Source organism: Rhopalosiphum maidis, chromosome 3, assembly GCF_003676215.2.
Source record: "Rhopalosiphum maidis isolate BTI-1 chromosome 3, ASM367621v3, whole genome shotgun sequence".
Taxonomy (NCBI): Eukaryota; Metazoa; Arthropoda; class Insecta; order Hemiptera; family Aphididae; genus Rhopalosiphum; species Rhopalosiphum maidis.
The window spans coordinates 17374142-17396808 of NC_040879.1; the positions used below are offsets into that span (position 1 = coordinate 17374142).

General features: G+C 29.3%; 3 protein-coding genes across 3 annotated transcripts; all 3 read left to right on the plus strand.

Annotated features, from left to right (window-relative positions):
- Positions 1-7113: 7113 nt before the first annotated feature.
- On the plus strand, positions 7114-7704 carry LOC113557758. The gene is made up of 2 exons (XM_026963311.1): positions 7114-7246; positions 7388-7704. Exons 1-2 carry the CDS (start codon positions 7114-7116, stop codon positions 7702-7704), a joined length of 450 nt encoding a protein of 149 aa, XP_026819112.1.
- Positions 7705-7876: 172 nt separating this feature from the next.
- Positions 7877-9187, plus strand: LOC113557759 (zinc finger MYM-type protein 1-like). The gene is made up of 4 exons (XM_026963312.1): positions 7877-7950; positions 8074-8353; positions 8492-8911; positions 9023-9187. The coding sequence occupies exons 1-4, from the start codon at positions 7877-7879 to the stop codon at positions 9185-9187; spliced, it is 939 nt and encodes a 312-aa protein (XP_026819113.1).
- A 12348-nt stretch (positions 9188-21535) lies between these two features.
- On the plus strand, positions 21536-21897 carry LOC113557760. Its single transcript, XM_026963313.1, has 2 exons — positions 21536-21704; positions 21770-21897. Exons 1-2 carry the CDS (start codon positions 21536-21538, stop codon positions 21895-21897), a joined length of 297 nt encoding a protein of 98 aa, XP_026819114.1.
- Positions 21898-22667: the final 770 nt, after the last annotated feature.

Consider the following 22667-nt stretch of genomic DNA (forward strand, 5'->3'; position numbering starts at 1 on the left):
CTACGTCTAAACGGTATCTACGTAATTAATTGTCGTCCACGCTCCCCGGCGTTGCCGGCGGCAGCTATTTATCTAATCTAACCAAAGTCGCGATAACGATAACACGCACAATGAACCGCAATAATAATACAAATACTACTGATTCGAAGAATAAAATCTCAAATAAAAATAAAACAAACTCTGCGTCGTCCAGTCGTATACAGAGTGCATCAAGTGATGTGTTCGAAAATTCTGACATGGACATAGACGTTACCAACAAAAAGTCTAGTAAAACCAGTAGGAATCTTTCATCCTCTGGCGAATTTTCCACAAGCAAAATAGCTAAGACGACCCAAAAAAGTATATTTTCAACAACAAATAGATACTCCTGCCTTGCAGTTGAGGACAACCCAGAGATAGCGTTCCCATCTCAAAATCCATCAAATGAAGCATCAGACGACATTAGTGAACCCGCCAAACCTCCACTATCTCCACCACCAATTATGGTTCATGGCGTACTTGATTTTGTTGCGCTTCGCAACGATTTTCTCAAATTGCTTGGTGCTGAAAATTTCTTATTCAAATCATCCACTAATGATTTAAAAATCCTGACTAAAAACTCCGACTCTTATAGAGCTGTGAAAAAGTATTTAATTGAAAATAAAGCCGAGTATCATACCTATCAACAACGTGAGAACAAAGCTTTCCGTGTTGTTGTACGTAATATTCATCCTTCCACCTCTTTAAATGAGGTCGGAATCGCCATTCAAGAAATTGGCTTCACAGTGCGTCAAGTTTCTAATGTCCGTCACAAAACAACAAAAAAAAATTTGCCTCTCATCTTTGTCGATCTTGAACCTGCTGAGATTAACAAAGAAACATTCCAAGTAACATCCATTCTTCACACCAAAGTTCGAATCGAAGAACCACATAAACGTCGGGATGTAATTCAATGCCAAAACTGCCAGAAATACGGCCACTCCAAAAGCTATTGCTCACACCCACCTCGCTGCGTCCGCTGCGCTGAATTTCACACATCTTCATCTTGCACCATATCCATAGATCAATCTCCAACGTGTGCTCTCTGTGGAGGAAGTCATCCGGCGAACTACCGCGGATGTTCCGTTCACAAAGACTTACAGAAACTTTACAATAATTCCAAAGCTACAACTAAACAAAATGTTAATTTAAATTATAATGTAAATGGGGGTAAAACCACTAGCGATGGAACACTCTCTGGTCAACCCAATCTCAATTTAAATAATACCAAGGAATTCCCAAGCCTTCCGACAAACGTGTCTCACCCACAAGATAGCAAAGACAAATCAAATTACTACAAAAAAAAATCATTACAATTCAAATATGTTTAATACTCAACCCGATAACAATCTAACCTCTCAATTTTCCTCATTCTTATCAGAATTAAAATTAGTAATAAATTCTTTAATCCAACTTCTCACTACTGTCATAAATAAACTAGTCCTAAAAGATGTTAAATAAACAAGCGAACGTAAACTCCCTTAGAATTTTTCTTTGGAACGCAAACGGTCTTAAACGTCATGAACCCGAACTGCTCAACCTATTCACTGAAAAACATATAGACATTGCACTTATCGCAGAAACTCACTGCACTTCAACTTCTAAAAACTTTTTCCCCGGGTACAACATTTATCGAGCCGACCACCCTGATGGCTCTGCTCATGGGGGCTCGGCCATTATAATTTCAAAAAAAATACAATGTCAACCGTTACTGAATTACAAAACTAACACTATTCAAGCCACAAACATCCTAATTACTCTGAATCATATCCCCACAACTATAACCTCAGTTTATTGTCCTCCAAGGCCTGCAATATCACCTGAACATCTCTCCCAGTTTCTGAACTCACTTGGCCGCTCATTTCTTATAGGCGGTGACCTCAATGCCAAATTCTCGCAATGGGGCTGTCGAACCGATAACACTAGAGGTCGGTTGCTTCAAAATATTATACTGAACACAAGAATAACATTCATATCTCCTCCAGGACCTACTTACTGGCCTTCCCACCAAAATCGGCACCCCGATATTTTAGATTATTTTCTAACCACAATCCCGAGACACATTACTCATTCCATAAAAAATCTAGCAGATCCAGCATGTGACCATAGTCCAGTTCTTCTCAATTTGAATTGTGAGATTTACTACAATCCTCCCCGTCTTTCCTTAGCGAAAGGACCAGTCAATTGGAGTTCCTTTTCAAAAAATCTAGAAAATGCCACTAACCTAAAAATCTCACTCAAATCAACCGAACAAATCGATGAAGCCGCGCAAAACCTAACGACCTCAATTCAAACCGCCGTTTATAATGCATCGTATGTCAAAAATACACCCGAAAACTCAAAGCATAATATCCTTCCTCCCCAAATCCAAAAATTAATAGTAAAAAAAAGAAGGGTTCGCTCGTTGTGGCAAAGATCCAACCTGCCTTCTGATAAACGGCTATTAAATAATCTATCAAATTTGATCAAAAAACTCATTTCAAAACACAAATCCAACTTTTTCCAAGAAAAATTTCAATCACTAAATTCCAATGACGGCTCTCTATGATGATGGTGAACTACCAAAAATATACTCAAAATCAAAGAACAAGCTACACCGCTCAGTGGTCCAAATGGAGAGCTAGCGATCTCTGACAAAGACAAAGCGGAACTTTTTGGAACCCATCTCTCAAATATATTTACACCACATTCTAATGTTAATCGCGAATCCGCACACCTCGACAACATTACAAGATTTCTTAATAGTCCTTTACCAATGTCTCTCCCAGCTAAACACACAACCCCAAATGAAATCAAATACTTAATTAGCAAACTAAAGCCAAGGAAGTCACCTGGATATGACTTAATTACAAACAAATTATTACAACACTTACCCAATAAAACTCTATTATTTCTCACATTTATTTACAATTCCATGTTAAGACTCTCTCACTTCCCCCAAATCTGGAATTTTTCTATAGTAATACTTATACATAAACCTGGTAAACCCAAACACTTACCGTCATCCTTTAGACCTATAAGTCTACCACCAGTTTTAGCCAAATTGTTCGAGAAAATTATCCTTAAAAGAATTAGACCACTCATTCATTCAAACAATATAATACCAGACACATAATTTGGTTTCAGGACATCCCACTCGACAGTACATCAAATACATAGAATTACTGATAAAATTCAAACTTCGTTCGAAAATAAAGAATACTGCCCAGGAGTTTTTCTAGATGTGGCCCAAGCCTTCGATAGAGTGTGGCACGAGGGCCTCCTATACAAGTTAAAATTATTCCTCGCAGCTCCCTACTATCTAATAATCCAATCCTACCTCTATGATCGTACATTTGCAGTTCGACAGGGCGACTCAATATCCCCCTACTTTCTAATCTCTGCCGGTGTTCCTCAAGGAAGTGACTTATCACCCGATTTATTCAACATATATACATCAGATATTCCGAAAACAGATAACACAACCATACCAACTTATGCAGATGATACTGCTATACTGTCCTCCAATTCAGACCCTATTCTATCTTCAAACTATCTCCAAAATCACCTCAATTTAATAAACACCTGGGCAACCAGGAAAATTCTAATAAATCCCGATAAATCTTTCCAAGTGCCATTTACTCTGCGTAAACACAATCTCCCCTCGCTCCAACTTCAAGGAGTCGAGATTCCTTCATCGAACCAGGTAAAATACTTGGGAATTTTACTAGACAAAAGATTGACATGGGGACCTCATCTCAAGTCCAAACGTAAAATCCTAAACCACCGCCTTCATCTACTCAGGCCGATTCTTAAATCCAAACTGTCAATACACACAAAGTCCACATTGTACAAATCTCTACTCAGACCCATCTGGGCGTACGGTATGCAAATCTGGGGATGCGCCAAACCTTCTCAAGTCCGCACTATCCAAGCTTCCCAGTCCATCACTCTCAGGTTAATAGCCTCGGCCCCTTGGTACGTAACAAATGAAACCCTGCACAACGATTTAAGAATTCCAACAGTTGACCAACTAGCTAAATTATACTACAACACATTTCACTCCAAACTGCAACATCATTTCAATCCTTTAGTCATTCACCTAGCATCACGTAATCTTCCTGACAACCCTCCACGTCGACTTAAAAGAAATTGGTGTCGTGATCTATTAAATTAATTAATGAAGAAAAAATAAATTACTAGAGGGTACTATCGCTGGATGATTTCCCTCATCATGTGCTTCATGTGTATTTTATTATGTATATAGTGTTATATCAGTCATCCATTTTACTTATTGTGTCATGTAATACAGATTGTAAATTTTCTAATAAAAAAAAAAAAAAAAAATTGCATAAGTTTTATTTTTATTTTTTCCTCAGTTGCTCGGTGCAACAAAAGTGCTCATAACCACAAATAATAAGAATATATGTAACAGGAATGTATGCGGTGACTTTGACATGGCGAGTACACCGTCGCCATCGTGACCATTTGTTTTTTTTTAATATAGCTGCGGCTCCGCCGATGAATGCCGAAACTGAAGAACGTGTAACGAATGGCCCGTGCACCCCTGGTACCGCGGTCTCCGTTTCGACACCATTTCAACGAACAGTATTTTTGTATTGTATTCAAAAAACCGTTTTCACCACTTAATTAAATAATATTTATTATTTGCAAACATTTTTAAAATATCGATTAATTTTAAGCTAACAAACTTATTCATATCGTTCTTTGGTCGTACCCGTACCCACTGTGCAATATTTTGTTCACGCAATGCAAATGATGAATGTCTTTCACAAAACATATTTTAAACATCAATTATCAACATCCTTACGACAGCTTAATACAACCATATTATGCACGCATTATTTATTCATAATCATTAATCTATGTTACCAAGATGTTACATTTGTTACATTTATGCAATAGTTCAAATATAACCATAATGTGCATTAATTATTTATTCGAATATAATATATAGGGACATACTGTGGCGGCTCGAAGGAGGTAAATTTGAATCACGTGATTCACAGAAATGTTATGTGTGGGTGGGTGTCCTATGGTTGGAAAAGGTAACTTGAAGTATTTTCAAAGGTTTGTAGCTTGCAATTAAATTAGATGTTCAATGTTCAGTTGTATATTATTATTGCATGTGTACTCAGTGTAGTCGTACAGTAACAAAAACCCAGGAATTGAATATAAACAATATTATATTTATTAATTTAAAGAAATTATCGATGAAAGACGTTAGTTATAATAGTAAGTTATTATTATGTAAAATAGTTGTTACTAGGATGTTATCTAATATGGGTGATAATTTTATTGTTTATAATATTTATGTCATACGTATATTATACGGGTGTTGGGGAACGTATGGTTATTTATAAATAGTCTGAATATTTTTATAAATAAAATGATATCTGCTTGGTATTTTGATAGTCCACTTCGTGTTCATTGGCGGATCAGAAAATACGAGTGAATGTGTTTGATTCTTATTTAGTTATTTGTTCAATGTCTACCGGCAGGCACTAGGCTAAGCAGCGTGATTTATGAATCGTAATCCGCAGAACTGTATTTGTTAATTATTTTAAGACTTTAAGTTCATCATTTTACCCACGTTACCCATATTATACTTTTACATTTTAAAATAATATATGCTATGGATGAAACAAAATGTGCGTGTGGTAAGATTAAGACATTAATGAACTTGACAAACTGGAACAGGCATTTAAAGGCTTGTAAATTGAAAAACCTTGAAAAAAGCGCTGGAAAAACGCAAGATATCAAATCTTTTTTTTCACCACATTTAAGTAAGTACCTATTATACTTCTATTTACACAATTTTACTCTGTTTTTAACTGAAATATTGGTAAGTATTACATGTTAAAAATTATAAAATTATTATGAAACCTAATTTACAGGGATTTTCAACATATATTATTTTTTATTGTCTTTATGACTTATTAGTAGGGTAGAGGACTTTTAGCATTTGAATATTTGTTTAACACAGTAGCACAGTCACAAAAATAGCAGAGTATGAAAAAATACCTCTCATGTTTTCACAAAGCTAGTTTTTATTTTGTATATAAAAGCATATTTTACTTTTTTATTATAAGGCATATTTTACACTTTAATATGCACTTTTCTATTTTTCTATTAAACCAGTTAAACTATTAAACTTAAATACATTTTTTCCACAGAGAAATTTTTATTTCAAGCAATACAATCAAAATATTTGGGTAAAAATGAATTAATTTTTAATTTTTGTTATATACTATGGTTTTTGACTGTAAAATAAAGATATTTTAGTGAAAAAAAAAATTAAAGTGCTTGCATTAAATGTAGAATGTATCTCAATAAATGATTCTACTCAGTGTGCTGGTAAGTAATATTTAAATTGTCAATTAATTTATATTCGTTTATTTTATATTTTTTATGCTTTGTAGCTTTGTAGTTTTGTACTAAATTACTATTGTTTTATTTAAGGAGGATCTATATGCCCAGAGAATGATGAATCTGTTGATGCATCAAATGTAGAATGTATTTCAATAAATGATTCTACTCAGTGTGCTAGTAAGTAATATTTAAATTGTCAGTTAATTTGTTTATTTGTTATTTTTTATGCTTTGTAGTTTTATACTAAATTACTGTTGTTTTATTTAAGGAGGATCTACATATATAGAAGTCAACAAATATGCAAATGATCCAGCTTTGATTCCTCAATATGTGTTAAGTTCATTATTAAGTTATCTTGTTGACTTAGGACCTTGTCAGCCATTACCCAATGAATTGATTGGTAATACATTTCCTGTTAAGACAGACTCTATGGGTAGAAACCATTCTTTCCACGAATCATATTATTATATTAAAGAAACTGTAAATCAATTACCAACAAAAAGATTATGGCTTTCCTACTCTCCTTCTTCTGACCGAATATATTGTTATTATTGTAAGTTATTTGGATTTACTAAAGCCAAAAAATCAGTCATGGCCAATGGATGAAATGATTGGACAAACCTCAATAGAAATATAAAGAATCATGAATGCAGCACTGAACATTTGGAATCCGAAATTAGTCGGGGATTGTACCAAAAAAATTATAGAATTGATTTGCATGTAATGGAAAATGCAAATAGAAATGTTGCTGAGAATCGAGAAGCTCTTCGTGTCATCATTGAAATTATAATATTTACTTCACGTCAGAATATAGCCCTTAGAGGACATGATGAAAAGTTAACTTCAAACAATAGAGGTAATTTTTTAAAATTAGTAGAGCTTCTAGTCATCATAATGCTGTTTTAAAAATACACTTAGATAAATTAAAAAAAAAAAATAAATAGACTTACTTTTTTATCACAATTAAGTCAAAATAAAATTTTTAAAATTTTGGGAGAATTAGTAAGATGCTCAATTTTAACTAGAATTAAAAAAGCTGGATTGTTATCAGTCATTATTGATACAACCACTAATGTCGCAAATATTGAACAGTTTTCATTTATTATAAGATTTGTTAATATACATGGTGCTATTGAAGAAAGACTTGTAGCATTAGAGGCTGCAGCTGATGGAACTGGAAAAGGATTGTATGAAAAGTTTTGTGAAATAACAGAGAAACATAACATTGATTGGAAGAAAAACTTATGTGCTCAGGCTTACGATGGTGCTGCTGCAATGCAAGGAACTTATTCAGGGTTACGTACATTTATTTAATGCGAAAACTCAAAGGCAATTTATGTATGGTGCTTTGCACACTTATTAAATCTAGTTGTGGTTGATACCTGTGACTCTTGTAGTGACACAAAAAATTTTTTTGATCACTTGCAATCAGTGATTGAATTCATGAGGGCTAGAAAAAGAACTACTGTGTTTATTGAATGTCAACATGATTTATATCCAGATGAACGGATTTGTCGTATTAAAAGTTTTTCAAAAACGAGATGAACATCTCATGATCGTGTAATTAATGTTGTATACAAACGATTTAAAGCATTATTAAAATCACTAAATATTATGGAATCATTCAATGATAGTAACGTCTTCAAATGCTAGTATATTTAAAAATATTTGTTCAACATTTAGTTTTGTTGTAACATTAATTTTTATGAAAAAAGTTTTTTCGGTCACCACACCACTATCCAACTATTTACAGTCAAAATCACTGGACTTTATTGAGGCATTAAGACTTGTAAATAACGCAAAAGAAAATTTACTATTAATGCGCTCTGACATCAAATATGAACAAATTATTAATGAAGCAAAACAGTTTTGTGAAGAACATGATCTGCCTGAAAAGGATTTTAAAACTATTAGATCGAAAAAACGGAAGAGGCAAATTGATGAAGATGAAAAAACAAAAGAAGTAAATTTAAATTCACCATTTGAAAAATATAGAATAAACACATATTTTATGGCTTTGGATAAAATAACAACATCATTTATATCACGATTCAGTGGGACTCAAAATATTTTAAAAGACTTAGCTTTACTGTCACCTGAGTGTCTTATTGAATTTGGAAAAGATCCCGAGCAAGAGTTACCAAACAATTGCTTTAATTATGTTGCAGAATGGATAGATGGTATATCATTAGAAAATTTAAAAAATGAATACAAAGTGTTTAGTACTAGTGTAGTATCTTTGCATGATGGAAATAAATTTCCGGCCAATCTTCACAACACATGCATTATTGATGAAACAACATCAGAATTAAACCCAGAAACCTTACAAACCAGTGAATCGGAAATTGACCATGATGAAAGCCAATCAATATATTTCAATAATACTATTACTGTATCCAGTATTTTACATGTTTTAACAAGTTTTGATTTAGTATCTGCATTCCCAAACTTATATCTGGCTTACAAGGCATTAGGAACAGTACCAGCATCTTCAGCATCAGCCGAACGAAGCTTTTCTAAGGTATATTAATTTTAAAATATTTATATTAATGTTTATTACAAATTGTAATAACTGTAAACTATGAGTAAAGACTATTTATAATTGATGACACACTATTTGATTTACATCTAGGTAAAATTAGTAAAAACGAGACTACGCTCAACAATGGGTGAAGAACGACTTGAAAGTCTCATTCTTTTAAGTTGTGAAAAGGATATAGATATAAATATTGAAGAAGCTATAAACAGATTTGGTTGTTCTTCGGATTTACTAAAATCACACCTTATGTTTAAATAAATAGTAATTTCATAATTTAGTTGAGTTATTTACTTTATTTTATTATTCCAAATGCCATTATTTAGATAAAAAAAAAAAATTATATTAAAATTTAGAGATGTAAGTATGACCAAAAATGAATTGTCTTAAAATTTTCAAAAACTAGGTACAGTGCATATAAAATTTATTAATTGAATTTTTGTTATAGAAAAAATTACATTTAGATAATATGTATATTGATTTGTCATGCGGATCCTATAAGTATAATTTGTTTAGGGATCTAGAGAGCTTCCATGATTTACTGTATATACCAATATTAAATAACCATTACTTTACCACTAATAACTTATCAATTCACTATTTGGAGAGCATTGAAAAAATTTTAGGGTGGGTGGTGTAAAAATTATTAAATGCGAGTTAAGAAAAAAAAGTTCAAGCCACCACTCGGGACATATAATTACAAGATGAAATGAATCCTGAGTTGTTTGATAATCTAGTAAATAAATATTTTAATATAATATTTTCTAAGCTGACACAAAACATTTCAGACATCTGAGTAATATTAATTATATGTACACCAATTTTAAATGAAGATAGTGGTTGAATAGTTGATTCAGGGTAATTAAGAAACTGTTTTACAATTAGTTTAACAGGTTCTTTATAGGGTTGAAAAATATGATAAATAGATACGACTGAACCATATTTTAACATTACATTCTTATCTTTTTCTTTAAGAATATTTATTAAGATAATAGAAAATGATAAAATAATCTTTTCATAAAGTAAGTTGGTAGTTTTAATAAATTGAGAAGAAATGTTGTGTTTTATTTCATTGCATAAAGTAGGGCTCTGAGAAAATAATTTAAAAGGAAGGTTTTCATATAATAAGTTTTGCTTTTCTACGTTCATTGGTTTGTATACAATATTTTCGCATTTTTTCCAGCGATAAAACCATCATTCCAAGGAAAAAATGTTCTATACCCATTTTTTTCGAAAGGTCTTCTGCCTTTTGACGCAATATTGGACCATTCGAGCATCATTTTTTTTAACATTAGTAAACCAAAGGTACCAAATGTACAATATAAATATTTATTATGATGTAATTATTATACATAGTATATTATCCTATAATTTATTGGCAATAAAGACATTGTGTACCTGTACGACGTCGTTACAGCACCCGGACGGGGGATTTGGTTTTGCGCAAAAGGGAGAGAGGTACAAATGGGTACAAAAAAATTGAGATCGGTATGCGTTATATTACTTTATTAATAGAAGGCGGGACAGATATATCCTTTACAAAATATATGTTTTCATATAATAGGTATTTAGACTAAGATATTCTAAATATAACTCAAAATTATTAATATTACATTATTTATTTTTAATTATTGCAATTTTCTCACATGAATATACTATTTACTATTAGAACATCTAAATTTGTAAATGATTTGGACATAATATTTTAAATATCAATTTCTACAAATGTTAGTTTGGTTAATCGCTTATGAGTGGAAAAGAAAACTGTAGACATCTTCTGCGTCTCATCGTATTTTTAAAGAAATAATAAAGTACAATCACCTTTAAACAACTTTTAAGATTGTATCTATTTATATATATATATATATATATACACATTATAAACGATATAATAATATGGAATAAAGATTGTAATACACTTAGTAATCCAGTCACACAATGGCGTCAATGATTAAACTACCTATATATTTATATGGGAGATACATTAGATGTATATAAAAGATCCCTAGTTTTACAGCTGAATTCCAAATCCATTAATCACGAGGGTTGGGTCATGTATAGACCATTATTTCAATAATTTAACAAAAACATTGATATATTCCTGTTGGCAATGAATTCCATGTTATATTGTGTTACTGTTACAGGTATTTTAGAAAGCGTACCTAATGTGTGTTGGCGCCAGACGGCAGGTTTTACGAATTCAATAAATTCGGATAGTATTGTGTTGGATGGACAATACACTGAAAATCGATATGTTTTCTTTTATATTACACGTTAAATCGAGTATAATATGTACTGATTTTTCGTACAAAGTCACGTAGAATGACCATGCTAACAATAAACTATGTATGCACAAATAAAGATTTCTCTTAAGGGAGTATCGATGAAAAAATGTGACGATTTTACAGTCTCGCCAAAAAACATTAAGCCTAATAATATAAAGTCTTAAACAAGTGAATGAATTTTATATATTTCTACTTAACTGAGATGTTTTGTATTTATTTACAAATCTGTTTGTAGGCATGTTTTATTCTATAAGAAACGATTATTAAAAAAATAATACCTCTAGGGTTAAATATTTAAATCATAGCCAGTTAATAATATAATGCTGTACATATCACTCCGATTTTAAAATGTTATGAATACAACTAATTCTATAATATGTGTCTTCATATTATTTTTAATCAAATGTTAATAATGATAATAAAGTATATTTATTGAGTACATATTTGAGCATTGTACACGCGTTCCAAAATTATCGAAGTTGTCCGATTGCGGCCCGAATACAGGTAGTCGTATTTTATCCCAAATATAAGTATCCGGATTGCGTCCAAGCACACATCGGTTCACAAAATAGCTGTATATAAAGAATTAATATTATACCTTATTCATACTTTATATATAGTATTAAGAAATCACATCATTTTGAATATTAACATACACCGTTCTAAAATTAATTTATAGTTTATATCGATCAAAATTATTTTAGTTAAGAGGACGCCATATACGCATGTGTTATCTCTGTCTTACTAACGTACATCATAACAAATTTTCGTTCAGTTGAATACATTTTGTGACGTTAGCTTTAATATTAGAGTAAATTTACCTGTTATAAAATTTAAAGGTAAGAATATTATCTAGACAATGACATATGCTTTTAATGATATTATCATTTTAAAGTGAGTTATGAACATTTTAAAGTTGTTATATTTTACATAGCTTTAACTCACTTTAAAATAATAATATCATTAAAAGCATATGTCATTGTCTAGATAATATTCTTTCCTTTAAATTTGATAATAGGTAAATTTACTCTAATATTAAAGCTAACGTCACAAAATGTATTCTATTGAACGAAAATGTGTTATGTGTTAGTAAGACAACACATACGGGTATGGCATCCTCTTAAACACAACATAAGCTGTAAATGGAAAAATATTGTTGGAATAATTTACGTCTTAAATATTTTCAAATATTATTGATAGGTAGGTATTTCAATAGTTAGTGAGTTACAAAAATTGTCGTAAAGCGAATGTTAATACCAAAACCATGTATGCAGTTTTTAGATGGGTGAGTTCAGTTGGTCAAACAGTTGCATCGTTCGACTGGTAGGTGCGCACCTGTGTCCCTCCTTCTCATATTTATGTAACCATTGTCCGACAGCGCTCCACCGTCACTGAAGTGCTTTATAAAAGACTAGTTTCTGCAGTAGTGCATTTCGAGTTCTGATCATCGTAGTACAACACCATGATGTCCATAACAAAAATTTTGATTTTGTTTATCGCAATCGTTTTCATCGGGGAAGTAGTCGACATGCACCCCGATACAGATCGTCCTGATGGTGAGTTCCTAAATTATTTTTGCTAATATTATTGTAATAAAAACATTTTTACAATTGAAATATTTTTTTTTCATTTAAATAATTGCTCATTTAATATTTTTTATTTATTCGCTTTACATTCCATCATGATATAAGAAAATGTTTTTAATTATATACATATTTTTTCGAATTGTTTAATTTCTATATTAATTTTCATTTTTTATTAGGTAGTTTTATGTTGTTATGTATCATAATTGTATTGCTTGTATTATTGATATTATATATATCTAGAAATAATTCCATATAATACATAAGTATATTGCGATTTATAATAATAACGCAAATTCGAAAAATATATAGATACATTTTATACTTATTTTCAATTATTATTCTTCTGTGCTTTTTATAAACCTAATTGTTTTCTGCAAAATATTTGTAAAATATTAAATTAAAGTATATTATAGGTATTTAATAGTTTTAAATCTATACCATTAAGTACGTTATTTGTTCCTTTTTATTTCAATGCAAATTCAAAAAAGTAGTTGATTGAATATATTTTATAATATTAACATGTACCGTAACCAAATTTTTTGTTGAGAATAATTCATACAATCATAATTTCAGTTAGCGTTAACGAATCATCTGAAACCCTATCCCGTCTGGAGCTGGCCAACCCTGATTACACCAACTTTAGCATGTTGAGTGTGCTGTTACGGACAAGACATGACTCGCTGCAAACATCTCCGCCGGTCGAAACTACCACTTCAGAGACCGAGTCCATTTCTAGCCAGCATGCAGGCTGGAGGTTAGTAAATAATTTTTTTCATGGTGAAGGTATTTATCATTTTTACCATGGTCACTACTTTTTCCATTACAAAACCTCCATATTATATTTTTGTCAATCGGTGCAAAAAAATTTTGTTTACAACAAATGCTTATTGTCATCGCATAAAAATATAAACATGACAAAACAAGTGTTGTTCAATTCGAAAATTTAATTTAGGAAGTTTTCAATATTTTTAATAGGAAAACTAAAAATTTGTTTAGATTTTATATAATCAATAAGTTGTACCTTTAATCATATACAATTTCTTATAAGGTTTTGGTAAATTATTCATTTATAAATGGAACAATAAATGTTTGTAAAATAAAACTTATTTAAAAAACAAAAACAAATTTAATTAAAATACGGTAATATTTCAAATATTTTATGAAATTGTTAAATAATATAAAAAATAGTTAATAATTAAAATAAATTAAACACTAATAAAAAATAATTAGGTTAACATTTAGTAAATAACTATAGAATGTAATAAATCTTATAAGTTACAGTTAACTTATATATGGTAATTGATAAAAAGTTATATTTAAAAAATATTGAAGTTGTTTATGTTTCTGGTAACCATGTGAATTAATATATATTGTTATTGTTTACATGAAAAGAAAACAAGGACAAGTTAAAATGAGAAGTGAAGATGGTGGATTCAATTCAGTTGTGCCAAATATCAGTGACGTGAACTCCACCATGTCCAAAACCACCGGGGTAAACAGAATTCGACGCTTGGCATCAGATGCAAAAATGTCAATGGATAAGAATACTACAGAGTTAGCAGACCCGACGCAAACCAATAATGAGCCTAAAATGAGTGCTCTTAAATGTTTAGTGTCTCTTGCGTACCCAGTATCCCTTCCACTACAATGTACACGATTTTATTTTGGTTTATTTAATTAAAAATACTCTAAGATTATTATTACAATTCTTATAAATTTAGTATGCTTAGTAATTTTATTCAACAAAGTTTAATATTGTTACAAATATAATAAATTATATAACTATTTTAGAAAAGCAAAAAAAACATATATATTCATAATGAAATATTATCCACCGCAATTATTATATTATTTAATATAGAATAAAGTATTTTTAATAATATTTTTTGAATTCAATACTTTTATTTTTATGTTTATGAGCTTTAATCTAACATGATAATATGCACATAGTGAACGGGGTGTCTTGTGATGATTTACTCATTGTGATATTTTCTGTAAATGATGGAGGTATATTATATTTTTTTTTTGCAATTTAAAATTGCAAAAGACATCATTGAAATTATAAAAACATTTAATATTAAAAATTCTAATATCACACATTATGTGACAGAAAATGCTTCTAATTTTGGAAAAGCTTTTTGAACATTTTCTATGCTATCACAAATCCAAAGTGTAGCACCAACAATCTCTTTGTAATGTTTTAATGAAAATAGTTCTGACATAGAATCCTTTCGAATGTTTGGAATATCAGTCTAGCTAAAAAAATAGAATAATAGGAAATATTTTTCTACAGGCCACACTGATATTCCAACAGATATTTAGATTTGCTATCTGTGCTCTATAAGAACCCAAAAAGTGACCCTTCTGGTTATTCTGTGATTCTATTTTCATTGAAATTAATTCGTAGTTTCTCTAATTTGAGATTGAGTTTTTATCATGCTATGATACGAAGTGACATCTAAAAACTATGAATTAAAATAGATGGCCACTTATTTTTTATTCAACGAAAAAAAATGACTATATTAAAATATGCTGTAGAAAATCATAATATTTATTTAAAATAAGGAATCAAAGGTCATTCAAAGTATAGTTTTACTGCTTTTGATATTGTTTTAAAAAATTAAAATAATTGTCTTACAGTCAATAATGGTATTTGATTGTTTTATTAATTACTACAATTTTGTATTTTTTTATTTATTACATATTATTTTTAATACTACAAAAAACAAGTTACTGAATTGTTTATGTTATAATCCAACCACCGAATAATTATTTATTTATTATTTATTCTGTGTTGCAATTGTGCAATGGGTGAATGAAGAAAATGTGACTTTCCTAAAAGCCAAACATGCTTTAGTAGGTATTGAAACCATTAGGAATAGATATTGCTATTAATAAACAAAAGTTGGATAGTCTAGGAGAATCTGAAGATAAACTAGTTGTAAAATTGAATATTTTGAGTTGAAAATACCTAGCAGTTACTGAACATATTTGGTTGTAGTGTGTTTAAACAAGAAAAGCAAGTTCATTTAATATTTGGCATCTCGTCCAAAATATCGGATCATCCAAAAAGGTCCTATGATCAATTCTCACATGAATGAATGATGTGTGTACGACGTTGATGATTTAAAAATTTGTCAATTTCTTGATCATCTTTATATATTTAAAATATATTCGTTATAATAGGTAATATGACTAATAACAAAACATAACTTTGGTAATACTATAACATTAATATATGATAAGACATTTGTTTGCCAAATAACAAGTTATTAGGTCAAAAAAGTAACTAATAACTACTATCGAATAAGTCTTATTTAGACATTGGAAAACCAATATTTATCTATTTTTTAATAACTGTCAAATAACTTTTGTTAACTTTTCTCTTATCTTCTAATTTTGTAAAATAATTGTTATTTATATTTATATTATAATGAAAACTATCTATATCCAAGTATATTTATTTTAGTTTATTGGTATAATTTTATATGAAATTATCAAAACTCTTAATTGTACCTATTAAAAAATCTGTTGCCTAACTATGTATAAAATATGTATCTATTTATTAAAATTAAATTTGCAATTTAATAATTGTTTAAATTGTTCATACTTCTTGTTTACTAAGTAATATCTATCTTAAATATACTTAAATTTATAAACTGTTAAAAACCATAAGGACTAGATGAAATGTTATAATTTATAACTCATATTTATTATTATGGAAATAACTTGGGATTCATAAATTAGTATTATATTATTATATTCAATATTGATCAATAATATAAGTTATATTGAGTTAGGTATATGAATTATAGACAATCATAAACTGAATGTGGCATAATAAGTATGAATCGTATACATGTATATTTATAATCAGAATTAGAATGCTAAATTATAATTAATCATTATTATTATAACAATAACATGATTAAAATTAAAATTAATTTTCAAAAATGTGTTATTAATTTATACTAGTTTTGTATTTGGTATTTAATAAATAAATAATAATTTATTGGTAATAAGAAAATACATGAAACATTTAATTTTTGTTTAAGCTATATAATTAGTAATTTAATGTAACATATAGTATTACTAAAATACTGTAGGACAAAAGTAAAAAAAATTATTGATAGGTCAGATAATTAGATTGTTTTAAAAATTGTATCTTTTTTTATCTATTTAAAAAAAATATTTAGGAATCTAATACGAATACTGTTATACACATATAGTTGTAAAAATCATTGCTTGTGACTAAAAACTGTAATATATGTACATTTAGGTGTCACTTAAGTTGTTTTATATTGTTTAAATATCTGTGTAAAACATTTAAAACCTGTTTAAAATAGTATATAAAAAAAAATCATCGTTTTAATTGAAAAAGACGTTTGTTTGGTTTTATTTATAATCCTGCTGCCAACGGTTCAATGGTGAGAGCGTTCATGGTGCATGGGCATCAAATATACCAAAATTATATATTAGATGTATTAGTTTGATACTTTATATTACTATTCCTTTAAATATTGAATTGTATACGATTTCGAAAATAATATTATGTTCGTTATATCTGTTATAAATGTTTTATCTGTCCTTTATATTTTTAAAAAGATTTCATAGATTTTCGAATTTAACATAAAATAATGCATATTTGCAAGATACAAATGTTGAAACAAGTAGTGCTTCTAGTTAGGTAAAAATATATAAAATTCAGTTACTCGGTTTTTAACTTTATATTATAAGGTTTTATTATTTTCGGCGAGACATTAAAATCGTCGCAGTTAAATTCATCGATAACACTCTTGGTGCATTGTCCACCCAACATAATACTATCTGAATCTATTGAATTCCTAAAACCTGTCGTCTGGCGCCAACGCCCAAGAAGTACGCTTTTTAAAATGTCTATAACACAATATACCATATGGAATTCATTGCCAACAATGGAATACATCAATGTTTTTATTGAACAGAAAAGAAACCACGTCAAAATACTAATGCAAAAAAAAAGAAAAAAGTAAAATTAAAAGAAGCCATAAATAATTGTAAACATTGTATTTAATAAACAATTCATATGAAAAATACGAAAATCACCACGAGTCAAATATTCATAATAACAAAGTTTCGAATTCAGCATACAACATGCACATTTGCAGGATAAACATTTTTAAACAAAAAGTACTTCTAGTTAAGTAGAAATCCTTTTTTTCTTTTTTTTATTAATGGCGTTAAATCTATACATTATATACAATAAGTAAATATGATGTGGTATAAAAACGGTTTTGAATAACTTGAAGGAATATTTGCAGTTGAGTCATCTTTTACAATGATTTAAGGTAAAATTTATGAATAATATGAGTATATTTTAAAAGTTAAAAAGATATCTCAGTTAAGTAGAAATATATAAAATTCAGTCACTTGGTTTAAGACTTTATGTTATTAGGTTTAATGGTTTTTGGTGAGACAGTAAAATCGTCACATTTTTTCATCGATAATCCCTTAAGAGAAATCTTTATTTGTGCATACATAGTTTATTGTTAGGATGATCATTCTACGTGACCTCGAACGAAAAATCAGTACATATTATACTCGATTTGACGTGTAATATAAAAGAAAACATATCGATTTTTAGTGTATTGTCCATCCAACACAATACTATCCGAATTTATTGTATTCGTAAAACCTGCTGTCTGCCGCCAACACACATTAGGTACGCTTTCTAAAATACCCGTAATACAATATAACATAATATGGATTTCATTACCAACACGAGTACATATTTTTGTTAAACCTGAGTTTCTACTCCGTATCGCCATTAAAAACAAAAAACATGTGTTTTTTATACCACGTGCATCTTTAGAAAGCCTGCATACTAAATACTTGAAATTCGACACACAATTATTTTAGCTAATCGCGTGATCATAAGTGTAGTCACAGCTAATACGAATTAATCACATGTAATTTAATACAAACTTTAATTTTGGAGGTTTTTAATAAATTGTATTTATTGATAATAGACGATAGTTACAACTAACGGAAACATTTTAAATACTTTTAATACTGATAGTTATTATTAACAATAATATATGTAAAATAGATGAAATAATTTTGAAAACATTTTGAATCAACAACGGCATAACAATAATTGTCCATTATTGGTTTATTTGTAAAACGTGCACATTTTATTATTTTGTTCATTACTTCTTATTAACATTTAAATCAGCCGTCTAACGAAATATTTTCATTCTATTCTATGTAAAATAAATGATATTCATTCTTAATTTAAAAATATTTTATGATTATTTATTTTTACATTTTTGTTTTTGAAAATATACCAAGCAATCTATTTAATTTTGAGTATTGTGTAATATTATTTTGCTACAAATTTAACAAATTCAAATTTTTCTATAAGATATGCAAATTAAGTAGATACATACACAATTTTTAAACTGAATATCTATTTTTAAATAAATTACGTGTATTAAGAAATTACTGGGAAATTACTAATTAGTTTATTGTTGGTGTCTATGTATTTATTCTGGTCATATTCATTTTATTAAATTAATAAAATATAGTGTTCATTATTAATTTTTCTATTGTCGGTTAACAAATAAAAGCAATAATTTATTTGCCTCACACTCCTAGCACCGCCAATGAATTTAATTTTGGCCATGAATTCATAATATTTAAATGTTAATATTCATAAACAGTCTGGTGTTGTCGACTTCAATACATTTCATCTCATTATTGAAAAATGAGATTATGTTTAGTTTAAGTTTTAATTATAAAACATGTGAACGATGACAGAAATGTCTTGGACTCAGTTATGACCAACATCAGGGTTATAAATTGGATGCGTCAACAGCTGAAAATCGATATGATGAAGTTGACGACTGTGACAAATTTTATTTCATTTTGTATTTTTATGTATAAATATAGTCAAATTATAAAATGAAAACAAGCTTTCTGTTCTTATTTACTAAAATATCAATCCTCGTGGTTAATGAGTGTGTGGGCCGGTGGGGTGGAACCCACTGTTATAAATACACTACTCACCGCCAATCGTGGTAAAATAAAGATATTATTCAATAAGAATAATACATAATACATAATTTGCAGGTTTAATGCTCATCAGTTGTAAATGAAATCGTGATAATCATTACATCATATGATATTATTGATATTATCATTATAAAGTAAATTATAGCTATGTAAAATACATTGAACTCTATACGATACACGTTAAACATTACAAAGCTTCAAAGAAAAGAATATATAGTGGAGTTAAGAATCTACGTAGTCCCTCCCAAAAAATAATAAGTTCACCTTTACAAGTTACGTCCAAAGGTTCAATTATTCTATATATTCCTTTAAAAAAAAGTTCAGGTTTACAGTTGCCGTCATGGGGGGATATTACTTAGAGAAATAAAATGTGACCTAAGCGAACATAGGAAATCACCTATCTGGGAACTATTTATATTCATACTATAATATTATTTATAATATGTATAAAATTTTACAAGAATTATCAAATATAAACTAATACTTAAGAATGGACTTTTATAGAACAATAAATAATTGGTGCTTTTTGATAGTCAGACTATATAAATTTAATAGTGTCATTGGTTTATTTTTGTTTTTTATTTAAATAATAAATGTATATAAAATCTGAACTGTAACATACTCTTTTGAGGGGTCTTTTGATTTTGATTTAATCCTGATATTGTTGGAGTAGTACTGTAAATGGGGTACTATTTAAATTTGATACCTATTTGGGTATTTTCAGCAATCATATTTTGTGGTGTAGATATAAGTTCAGTTTTTTCAATAAAACTGCCTGTTAGTGATAAAACCTACAATTAAGTTGATTTATTTAAATCTTTAGTTTGTATCACATATTATGTTATTGTATAATTATTGGGATAAAACATACTGATGTTGAATTTTGTTTTTAAATCAATGCATTTGAATTATCCAAATCCTTAAAGGTTTTATTGACACATTTATGTATAACTTCTTTAAATAATTGGAAAATCGTATAAAATCAGGCTTTGGACTTAGCGTTATGAAAATGGTATGAGTGCATTTGTCTATACCTCTACTACCATTCCGTAGTATTTTTGAAGACAACAAGTCTGAATAACAGCCGCCCGGCAGATAAGTAAAGGATTTACCGCAGGATTGCAGATCGAAAATTTCTTTTTTCAGTTATAAGTTATGGACACCGTAATTCTTAGTTCTTATTTTTGAAACTTGTACACCAAGTAGCCCAACGTTGTTATTGTTGCGGTTAGCTGTTATCGCTGTTTGACCGTCTAATTTTAGGATTGTGTTTGGAAATTTTCGTTACTCGCACAGCGCGCCGCCGCTACACCGTACCCCTATCACTACAATGTCTATTTGCATTGCAATCTCGAGCGGACACTAGTCTTACTGTGGCATTACTATTCCATGACAAAATAAACAGGTATGTCAGCAATATTTCATTCTTATGATTATTTGCGTAAATATGGCGTACAACATGCTCCACTTCTCATTGGTTGAGAATTTATCACGTAAATAATAAAATAATTTGAATTCGTTCCCTGATAGTGATAACACTGATAACAATAAACATAAACATTTATCAAGTTTGAAATCTATGCTGTATTGCACTATTATAGTAGCTGTATAGTGTATACATGTTAATATTATTCTTTTTCTTTTAGTATTTGTTATTTGACTTAACTTCGACAGCTACTTGCACTATGCTTATGTGCTCATTTGAAGGATGCTTCAGTGGAAGCAGAAAAAAAAATAAAGCAAACATTCAAATGTCCATCTCTATAAGTTTCCCAAAGATCCCGAGATGCCTAGGGAAATGGTTGGATCAAATAAAACTTGGGTCTAACGTCAATAAAGTTAATTTTGAAACAGGTATCACAGTGAATGATTTATTTTTAAATTATGTGTCTATATAACATTCGATATTACAAATTCAGGTGTAGTATGCAGTAATCATTTTTCTTCTGACTGTTTTACTGATAAAACTTTTGACCAAAAAGCTGCTGGTTTTTCTCCTATAAATAGCAGAAGATTACTACCAAATGCAATCCCATTGACGTATTAATGGAAATTATAATTATAATCTATAATATAAAAATGAATCGCAAAATGTGTTGGTAAGCGCATAACTCAACAACGCCTGGACCAATTTGGCCAAATCTTTTTTTTAAATGTTCGTTGAAGTTCAAGGATGGTTTTTACGGCGAGAAAAATTAGAATTATTGCTGGAAAAACCCTAAAAATAGCCCTTTTCTTTTTCCCATACAAATGATTTGTAACTAAAACGTAGTCAATTTGAGCTTTATTGCTATGGTATAAAGTTCATATTAAACTAGCTGGTTTACCCGGCTTCACCCAGGAGGTATTCAACTATTATATATAAAAAAAATGAGAATGAAAAAACTACTATTTTCTTATATTATACCTTTTTTATTTATCTATATATATATTGGGTTCGCAACTTCTTATCCAATTCTCATACAGTTTTTTTTAAATGAAAGAGGATATCACGGTTTTAGGCATAAATAAAGTCCGATAATGTTAGTCAATAATTAGTTATCTATACATATAATCCAAATACCACTGACTCACTGATCGCTGTATCTCAAAAATTATAAACTACTCAACGTAAGTTTATCGATAAAAATAATCTCATGCATCGCGCGTACACCAATACTCCTATTTTATTATAATGAACGATAAAATGCACACCGATAACATAAACCAATACACATACTAATTCTATTTGTAGAATTAATTTGGACTTGCGTATAAAGTTATAAATATAGTTTCGATTTATTCTTATCTACACGACGACGACGACGAACAAAAAGG